The sequence below is a fragment of the Prionailurus viverrinus genome, chromosome B3 (assembly GCF_022837055.1).
Source record: "Prionailurus viverrinus isolate Anna chromosome B3, UM_Priviv_1.0, whole genome shotgun sequence".
Classification (NCBI taxonomy): domain Eukaryota; kingdom Metazoa; phylum Chordata; class Mammalia; order Carnivora; family Felidae; genus Prionailurus; species Prionailurus viverrinus.
The window spans coordinates 57,659,783-57,669,680 of NC_062566.1; the positions used below are offsets into that span (position 1 = coordinate 57,659,783).

General features: G+C 52.3%; 1 protein-coding gene across 2 annotated transcripts; it reads right to left on the reverse strand.

Moving 5' to 3' along the window:
• Nucleotides 1-362: 362 nt before the first annotated feature.
• VPS18 (VPS18 core subunit of CORVET and HOPS complexes) lies at nucleotides 363-8,542 on the reverse strand. 2 transcript variants are annotated; one of them, XM_047864284.1, is made up of 5 exons: nucleotides 8,124-8,542; nucleotides 6,956-7,097; nucleotides 4,757-4,848; nucleotides 2,715-4,585; nucleotides 363-1,691 (listed from the first exon to the last, which is right to left on the reverse strand). In XM_047864284.1, the coding sequence occupies exons 1-5, from the start codon at nucleotides 8,212-8,214 to the stop codon at nucleotides 966-968; spliced, it is 2,922 nt and encodes a 973-aa protein (XP_047720240.1). In that variant the 5' UTR covers nucleotides 8,215-8,542; the 3' UTR covers nucleotides 363-965. The 2 variants fall into 2 exon arrangements, with proteins under 2 accessions (XP_047720240.1, XP_047720241.1); XM_047864285.1 differs by lacking the exon at nucleotides 8,124-8,542 and adding an exon at nucleotides 5,968-6,864 and having other exon boundaries at nucleotides 6,956-7,091.
• Between the last annotated feature and the right edge of the window lie 1,356 nt (nucleotides 8,543-9,898).

Sequence of the window (9,898 nt, forward strand, 5' to 3'; positions counted from 1 at the left end):
CTAGAAAGGAACAGACTGAGGAAGCACTAGTGGAGAAAGGGACAAGAAATTAGTGCCCTCAGCTGCCCGTGTGAAGGATTCTGTGGGGAGCAGTACCACCTGCTGGCCAAAGGGAAGAACAGTGCTTGGTCTGAGGGTGGTGGGCCACCATTCCCAGTTGGAGCCTGGAGAAGGAGAGGATGGAGCAGAGGGACAAGGAAGCGAACAGACAGAAAATATGTCAAAATCAGTCACATCACCAGGTGAAGAAGCGAGGTCCAAGGCTGGAAAGTGTTCAGGGTCCCAGCAGCATCCCTGTGGCCTCCTATGCCCCTGGAGATCACTCACGTGCCACTCAGGCCAGCATCAACAAAGCCATCAACTCCAGGACCACCAGCGCAGCGCAGGCAGTTTAATGTTCCCCACTCCATCATCATCTCCCACTGTCCTCCATGAGGCCCTGTCCCCCAGGGCACGCCCACACACCAGAGCCCTAGAAAGTGTACACAAGACACGCCCACCACCAGCACCACCTTTCCCCACCCTCCATGCCCAGGACTTGGAGGGGCTGCCTTTTCTCTCTGGGACCTCGGGGCAGACACAGGAGAGGCCTTCTTCTGAAGGGGAAGAGCCACGCAGTGAAAAGGGAGGATGGTACTCTCGCTCTAGAAGGTAAACAGGATGTCTGTGGGGAGTAAAAAGGAAAACAGGACCGTTAGAGGGGAGAGGGTGATGGGGTCAGAATTCTGACTTCTCCAGGCTAAGGCCCCCTGTTGGGAGGCAGGCAGATGGCCTGGCATAACAGTGGCCCTAAGGCCGCTCTGAAGAACTGGACAGCGGCAGATGACACCTCTCGGTGACAGCTATAATTCCACTCTTCCCAACAATGGGGCGAGTCTCCAGATGACGGAGCGCAGACCAGGGTGTAACCTTCCCAAGAAGGGGCACGTGCCCCCGACGGCCTGCCCACCCAGCACAACATCCTCCTACAGCCAACTGAGGTGCTCCTCCTCATAGCGCTGGGGGTCGATGAAGGGCCGGTCAATAGAGCGGATCATCAGCTCCCCACAGTACACACACTCAGCGGCCACCAGTTCATCTAGGTCAGCCTTGAGCTGTTCCCGACTGGGTCCCCCAGCGGCAGCCCCACCCTCGGCCTCCTTTGCGCGGGCAGAGCCCTTGGTAGGGGCCGGAGCAGCCCCCAACTTTCGCTGCAGCTCCTCGAGCCGGGCCTGCTTGTAGGCCGGCAGGCCAGGCCGCACGGCCTGCAGCAAGCAGTCAGCGTGGAACATGTGGCCACAGAGGAAAAGGTAAAAAGGGCGGTTGAGCAGGGGGAAGTCGCAGGTAGCGCATTTGTCCTGGGGCTCCACTGTGCCATAGCGGCCCCGCAGCTCCTGTAGATCTCGCCGGATGCGCTGGGCGCTGGCTGTGGCCTCTTCCATCTCCCGCTGCAGCTCCTGGATGTGGTGGTTGTAGGCCTTGAGTGAGCTGCAGATCGCCTCCTTGAAGTGGTCGATGGTGACGAAGTCAGGAAAGAAGGGCAGCACGTCCTCAATCTTGAGCAAGGGACAGCTGGCCAGGCAGGCCATGGCCGTCTGCACATCTTCCTCCTCCTGCACTACGTGTCGTGCAATCTTCAGCCACAGTTTCTTGCGCAGTTCCTCGTCTTCCTCAGGCAAGTCAGCACACTGTTTGGCTAGGTCCACATCCACCTGTGGGGAGACCACGAGTGTTAAGGTCAAGCCCCCTGCCCTCTACGATACAGATTACGGGAGAGACAGGTGCCCCGGGAGAAGCTGGGCCCGAGGAGAGGCCCCAAGGCAGGATTCCCAGCATTCTGGGAGCAAGCAAGGTGAGGGCTTCTGGAGGCCAGGACAGAAACCTGTCTCAGTAATGGGTATGTCTCTGTCACAGCTTTGTAAAAGCTAATTACGACAGTTGGGGCTTTGATTTTAGCAAATTTAAAAATCACCCTGGAGTATATTCAAAATACAGATTTTTGGGGGGCACCCGGGTGGCTCAGTCAGTGAAGCGTCCGACTCTTGATCTCGGCTCAGGTCATGATCTCACAGTACGTGGGATTGAGCCCCATGTCGGGCTTTGAGCTGACAGCACGGAACCTGCTTGGGATTGTCTTTCTCCCTCTCTGCCCCTCCCCTGCTCACTCTCGCTCTCTCTCAAAATAAAGAAATGATCTTAAAAAAAAAATTTTTTTTAAATACAAATTTTTTGGGTCTCACCTCAGACTTTCTGATTCAGTAAGTCCTGGGTTCAGACCCGGGAATTTGTATTTTAAATAGCACTTCGTGTGATCCTAAGGCAAGTGATGACTCAGGATTGAGAAGTGTAACTCGGCACCTTCCCCTTCTGCAGTCGTGGCTGTAACGCAATAGCTAGCATGAATGTAGAACTTACTGTAGAGGAGGCACTGTTCCCAGTGCTTTTCATACACGCTACTTTAATCAACTCTAGGAGCTAATTACCATTTGTGGCCGAATCCTCTGAGGCAAAAACAGGGTCAGAAATCAGCCTGAGGTCACACAGCTTACTAAGTGGCAGAACCAGACTTCAAACCCTGACCTTAGAGTCCACATTCTTAACCTCTACACTAAAGCACCTCTCTGCAAGAAATGCCAGCACCCTCTAGCCACAGCCCCCCACTCCAAACCCTCAGCATCTGAAGCAACTGCTCTCTAGGTCCCTCTACCGGATGGGGTCAAAACACATTGGCTCACCTGCAGGGCCAGGTCCACAGCCTCCTCATACAGTTCTAGGACCTTGTAGACATGGACACAAGCACGGTGGTGGCCGTGCTCAGCACAGAGCCGCAGCGCATACTTGAGGTCATAATGCACACGGTGCGGGCTGGCCCCGGCCTGCTCGAGGTAGGCCAGCAGTGAGGCGGGCTGGCCTCGGGCATACAGCGACAGCAGGTAGTTATGAATGGCCTGCTCAGTCTCGCCCAGCTCATTCACGCAGAACTCCATGTAGCGGATGGCCTGGCTCACCTGCTGGGCCTCGCCACCCTGGCTATAATTCACCAGGGCAGGAATGAGCTGCCGGGCATCTAGCCGGCTGCCCAGCTCAATCCAAGCATCCACCAGCTGGCGGGGGATGTGGCGAATGAGGATCGGTGAGAACTTATAGAAAAGCTGAGGGTCACGGTGGCGAGCAAGCACGGCCAGGGCTTCCTCGTAGGCCTCGTGCTGGCAGTGGTATGCCACCACTCGCTCATAGTCCTGCATGATCACGGCAAAGTACACCATGTGTTCTGTGTCTCCATGGCTGGCAAGCAGTTCATGGATGGAGGCCCGGCTGGCAAAGAGCCACTCCTTGTGGCGGGGGCTGCTGAGGAAGGCCCGGAAGCGCTCCCGTGTTTCCCGGTAGAAGTTCAGGGCCTCAGGATCACCCTGCAGAGCCCCGAGCCGGCTCAAGTAAAGCTCCGTCAGCCAGGTGGTGAGCAGTGTGGCCTGGGTACGCTCGGCTGGCTTCAAACTGGCCAATTTTCGCTGCAGGAACTCGGCCAGAGCCTCCTCCTGTCGGGCCTCCAAGAACTTGAGGGCAATCTCCTCAAAGTAGCTCTGGGTCAGGGCATAGCAGCGGGCACTCTCCAGGTAACGACGCTGGCGAAAGCAGTAATCAGCTTCCCGGGCCAGGACTGTGTCCAGGCAGTCAGGCCGCTCTCGACAATACTCTTTGGCCAGGTCAAAGCGGTTCATGTCCAGGTAGGTGCGCCACACATCCCGGGCCTCCCGCTGCACATGGTAGCGGAAGACGGCCCGCTCAGTGTAGGCCCACAGGTGGCCCGTGGAGGAGTCCTTCACCATGTGCTTCAGCGGCCCAAACTTCTCCAGGAAGTGATCCCGCAGCACCACCTGCCCTGTCAGCGTGCACACTGCCTCCACCCGGTCCGCCAACAGCAGCAGGAAGTGGAACTGGGTCAAGACGACAGCCAGAGGTGGGCTGGCCCCAGGACCTACCCCCTCTGGGTACTCCCAGACTCGCTCCTCACTCAGCAGGGAATCGGGGCGCCCACAGTCCAATGCTCCATACAACACGCCATCCCCCATCATCCAGGCGAAGGCCCGAGGTGCAGAGCGCAACTTGGGGGTATAGAACGCCAACTCACTGTAGCCCAGACTGCTGGGGAACTCACGGAATGGGGGTGGGTGGTCAGCGTAGGCAGCGAAGAGCCCTGAGAAGCCCTGGGCCTCAGTCCCCTCTGCTGCTCGACCTATGAACTGGAAGAGGCGCTGCCGAGTTGTGGCGATAACAAAGCCGCGCCCATCAGGACCCCGCTCAGCCTCAAGGGAGCATACAGGCGCTGGACCCCCTTCTTCATTTAGTACGTACAATGGACGGAAGTAAAGATCTGGGGCAGGGCCGAAAAGTCCACCCTCGCTGGCTGAGAGCTCTGCTTCGAAGATCTGGCCTTGGGCAGTGCCGACCAGGATGGGGCCTGTGCTGCTCTCGGTGCCCAGTGCCTTGTTCCAGCCCACACTCTCCACCAGCTGTCCTTTCCAGCGTGCCAGTGGCCGTACCTTCTGTCCATTACGGTTCACATAGAGGACCTCAGTGCTGCTCAGAGCAATCAGCAGGTGACAGCCTGGAGTGGGGAAGAGTATGGCACTCTACAGAATGCTGCCATTCCCACCCTCAGCCTCCCCCTTATCCCCACCACTCTCAGATCCCATCCACCCAGGCAATGACTTACCCTCCGCTCAACCAGTCTCCCCGCCCCCCGCCCCACCAATCTCAGACCTTCACCACCAGTTACCAGTGTGGTCCAGAAACATCTTGTGAACTCTGGCATCATCCTTGCGTCCCAGCTCCACATGGTTGGGTTCATTGGCCTTGCCCAAGTCAATGCTGTCAGGACAAGAGTCACAGCATCACTCCAGAGAAGGGCAGATCCTTTTTTGGAATCACAGACCTCTTTATAATCTGATGAAAGCCACAGGCTCTCTTCCCTGAAATCTATACACACATATAAAATTCTGCACACAATCTCAAGGGAACTCTGAAATACACACAGGATCCTACTTAAGAACCTTCAGCTCTGAGAATTCCCCTACCTCATTTTGAGAAGTCACTAAATAGAAGCCTTTTCCCTCTGCTCAGAAGATCTACAGTGCATCTGGGAAGACAATGCAGGGGTATCCCAGATTGCTGGGCTAAAAAAAGAACAAATACTAGCTAATGGTTACTGAGTACTTTCTATATACCAAGCACCACACCAAGACCTTAACCAAGTATATCTCAATCTTCACAATAACCCTGAGGGGTGCTCCTGTTGAAATTATACTTCCCTTATTAAAACCATTTTCAAATTATATACCCATTTTTAACTAAAGAATCAAAGCAAAGATGTATAAAGAGTTAACAGTTTTCTGCTTAAACCCATCACTCTCCATAGACAAAACTGATTTTAAGGTCTTTCTCCATCCTTACAACACAGACTTGTTTTGTCACTGTCTTTATATTTTTACAAAAATCACTTCATGTTGTGTACATACGTGTGTATATATATAAATTTTTAACTTGCTTTTCTCACTTAATGATATTTCATGAACATTCCACAGTATCAACAGATACAGCTCTAATTCATTGTTTCAATAACTGCATAATTTTCCCCTTCATGGCTCAACCATAATTTTATCATCATTTTCCTGTTGATGGGCATTCAGTTTGGGTCCAGTTTTTCCGACCATAAATAACTCTGCCGTCAACATCCTTGTATCTATACCCTTGCAAAGCGGTACTTTTCTTTCTAAGATTACGTATTCTCCCAAGTGGGATTGTTGGGTCCAACTTATAGACATTTTAAACTTTAACAGGCATTTCCAGAACACTTTTCCAAAAGACAGTGGCAAGTTATACTCTCACCAGCGGCGTGTGAGAGTCCATTTCTGTGTGTCTTCACCAGCACAATCTATTACTATTTTTAATTTTTGTCAATCTGATAGGTTAAAAAAAACGGTACCTTACCTTTATTTCCCAAAGGTTGAAAATATTTTTAGATGTTTACTGGCAATGTAGAGTTCCTCTTCTGTAAACTGCTTGTTTATATTCTTTGCCCTCCCCTTTCTACTTAAGTGTCTTTTTCTTATTAATTTGTAAGGGCTTTTTAAAGAATAGGGATGTAAATCCTTAGTCATATGTGGAAACACATCATTTTCCCACCATCTTTGGTCATGACCAGATTCAAATGCTTTTTTTCTTTATTATTATTTTGAGTAATGCCCACACCCAATGTGGGGCTCAAACTCACGATTCCAAGATCGAGAGTCACATGCTCTACCAACTGAGCCAGCCAAGCACCCCTCAAAGGCTTTTTTGTTTTTATTTTGTCATTACTATGCAGTCAAATATACCTGTCCTTTCTAGCTTGAGTAAGAAGGTCTCCCTTCTGCCCAAGAACACATTTATTAAATATTCTTTTGATATTCAGTTTGTTTTTCATATTTAAATAATTATCCCACCTAGAATTTATTTTTGTGATACAGAGCCTTAGCTGTTTTATTCCAGATGGTTATTCTAGATAAGCGTTTTTTTCTGACACCCTTGTTATATAGTATTCCCACTTATGTATGTATGTATGTGTTTATTTCTAATTTTATTGAGATATATTATTTCCATTTATAGTGGATTTACTTCAGGACTCTAGATGGTTCCCCTGATCAATGTGACTAACTTGTGGGTTAGAACTATCTTTAACAGATGACGGACACAGTTAGAGAGACTGGGTGACTTGTTCAACATTCCCTGGCTGGTACATAGGAGAGCTGAGCTCTGATCCAGATCTACCTGATTTTAACTACTATACTACATTAGTTCTTTGGTAATGGATGTTTCCTGAAAATTCCAAATCTACTGTAGTTTCACCTGCCCAGAATGAAAGAAAGGCCCCAGTCAGTTAATAGTCCCCAAATACCACTAATCCACTCCCTACTAAGTCTTTCGAGCCCTCACTTACCGGAGCAGTGTATCCTTGCCCAGGCTCATGCAGAGCTGATTGCAGGAGACAACAAGACTGGTGATACGCTCAGAAGGGGTAAAGTCAATGCGCTGCTTTGTGAAGATGGGCACTTCCTTCTCTAGCTGGGCATTCACATACCCTACAGGAAAGGAGGGAATTAAAGGTGAGCTATGGAAGAGATGGAGGAAGAACAAGGAGAGGCAACAAAAAAATTGTTTTCCTCTCCACCTTCCCAACATACTCCTACCCCAAGCCCTCAGTTAAAAGTTTGCTATCAACAGATCAAGTAGTTTGCTAATCATCTCCAAATGAGGGCTCTGGGCTCCTTCTGACAGCTGTGAGGGGTGGGTTCTTTGAACCCTTATAATGCTGTTGCACCCTCATGTACCCTTCTCAGTAGAAAGGGTTGGGCATTCTCCCTTATCAATCTCGGGCCTAGCAATCTCAGCTCAACTAAAGTAGTCTAGATCCTCTCTCTCCCCTCCTCCCTACCCATGCAGTAATGCTCTGAGTGAGTCTCCAGAAGAATGAAGGCAGAGGAAGCCCTGGGGAACAGTCCCAATCAAGCTGTAGCTTCTCTCTCTAGCCTTTATTCTCATTTCTTTACCACTGCATACCTAGCACTTCAGACCCCTCTGCCGACTCTGTCCTACCTTCTACAAAAATTTCCCCTCAAGGCCAGCCTGCACCCAGATCTAGCAAAGGCCTAAAATAACTTCATTTTTCGCTGTTCAGTGAAAAAGTTCCCTCTAGGACCAGCCCTCCTACCCCTACAACATTCCCCTTCCACCATTTTCTTTGCCCACTCTCTTCCTCCCACCTCCAGAAGGGGCCTGGTAGGCAAAGCACAGGCTCTGGCTGAAGCCTGGAGCCTATTCTCACTTCTCTCAACCGGGGCCCTGTAAGCAAGTCACTTCCTTATGTGGGTCCCACTTTCCTTGTAGAACCCGTGTGGCAGGGCCTAGATCACGAGACTGCTCTTGCTGCTCTTTTAAACTTCGACCATCCACCAGCTGGGGGCCAAGAGAGCCTGAGGAGAATCAGGGGCCTAGGTCTGGACTGTATGTCCAGGCGGTGAACCGGACCCTTGGAGCTACTCTCCCCGATCCTCCCCCGCAGGTGCCAGGTGTGCGGATAGTGTGAGCGGCTCCCTCCCCTCCCTTACCCGAGTGGGGGATGCCCACGCTGGGGCAGCCGGGCTGCAAGACGGCTGAGCGGGACAGGGAGTCCTCGTATTCATCCAGGATGGACGCCATGGTGCCTCTGGGCCCTCCGTTCCGGGCCCAGGGATTCCAACAGCGCTCCCCCCAGGGATCCCCGTCGCCTTAGATTGGAAACTGCGTCTCCGCAGCCTCGACAAGTCTCTGACAGATCCTGCAATCCGTCGCCCCCTTCTCCTCTTTAAGATCCTGAGGATTTTCTCGCTCTCGCCTTGTAATGAGCGAGAAGACTTCGGAGCCCTCTCCCTTGAATCTGGTGCAGTCCTGCACCCCGCTCCCACCCCCAAAAGATCACTGGTTTCCTTTTGCAGATCCCAAAAGATCCCAACCTCGCCCCAGCGGCTCAGCTGACTCCCGCCCCCGGGACGCGCGCCTATAACGTAACTTCCGGGCTCTCAGAAACCCGCGTTTGCTCGCGTAGGAACTTATCCCGACCTGCCACTGGGAGGCGCAGCGAGGGCTACCGGGGCCAAGGCGGGGCCAAGGCGGGGGGCGGGACAGGGACAGGGACCTGGCCCAGTCCACTCTTGAGGGAGGGAGCCGGAAGTGCTGTGGCAGCTTTTGGTTTGGGGCGGAGCCATAGACGCGTCACAGCTGCAGTCCAGCTAGGTGGTGAGCTGGCGCTGCCGAATACAGGCGCTCCCCTCCAGGACCCTGCTGCAGTTCTGAATTTTGACACAAGGAGGCAATCCCAGTGTTTTTAGGCCCTTCACCATCCGCGCAGCGCATTCCAGCCCCAGGCTCGGAGCCATTCCTCAGTTCCTTTTTTGCCCAGGCATTCCTCTCTCAGACGGTCTCAGCCTCCGTGTCCAGCTCTCACTCCGACCTCTCCAAACAGGCCGCTACCCTAGGCCCTCAGGAGAACCTCCCGTTCTTCAATCGAATCGCTCTCTTGATCCTACCTTCACAAGACATAGGCAAGCAGTCCTAGCCTCTCTTCTCCTACATTTAGGGGACCACCAGCTTTCAGGAAGTGACAGAGCTGGTGACCTGGCCGACGGATGCCAAGTGCTACCTAACCTGCCTCTAAGCGACTCCGTAAAGGCTCTTCGGTGTGGGGAGAGACAAAAGGGGCAGAAGAAAAGACCAAGCACAGCCAAAGGGTGCCGGACTGCTTCCATTCAGAATAGTGTTGAGCACTTACTTTGTGCTTAGACTTGGGCTAGGTTCTGGAGTCACAGAGATAAGTAGGATACCGTCCTTGAAGGTCATAAACCAGCAGGGGCAATGGACCAGTAAACAGATAATTAATGCTAGAAAAGCGATGGATGGATTTGTTCAGAAGCTCACTCATTCCACAAGTGAGCGCACACTCTCTGCCAGGCACTTTTCCAGGCTTTTGGGGGCACTACAGAGATCAAAATGGACAAAAAGTTTCAGCGCTCGTGAGGCTTACCCAGACACATGGCCACAACGCTGTGGGAGCACAGAGGAGCAAATACCTGCAACACCTGGCAAGAACGTGGGACAGGTGACCTTGAAGGCAGGTGGGGAGTCCAAAGCGACCGAACTTCGAGGCTAAGAGTGCGGCTCCCATTCAGTTTCCCTCTTCCACCCGCCTAGCCCATCCAGACGGATTCTGTTCCCTTCTGGGGCACAAGGACTGTATCTTGTTAAAGTGGAAGGCTATTGGCCGGGGTCACCACTATCCTGGCTTTAGCGGGTAGCCTACGTGAAATGACTAAAAGCGCCCCTTTTACTCTCGAAAGCGTCCAGGTTT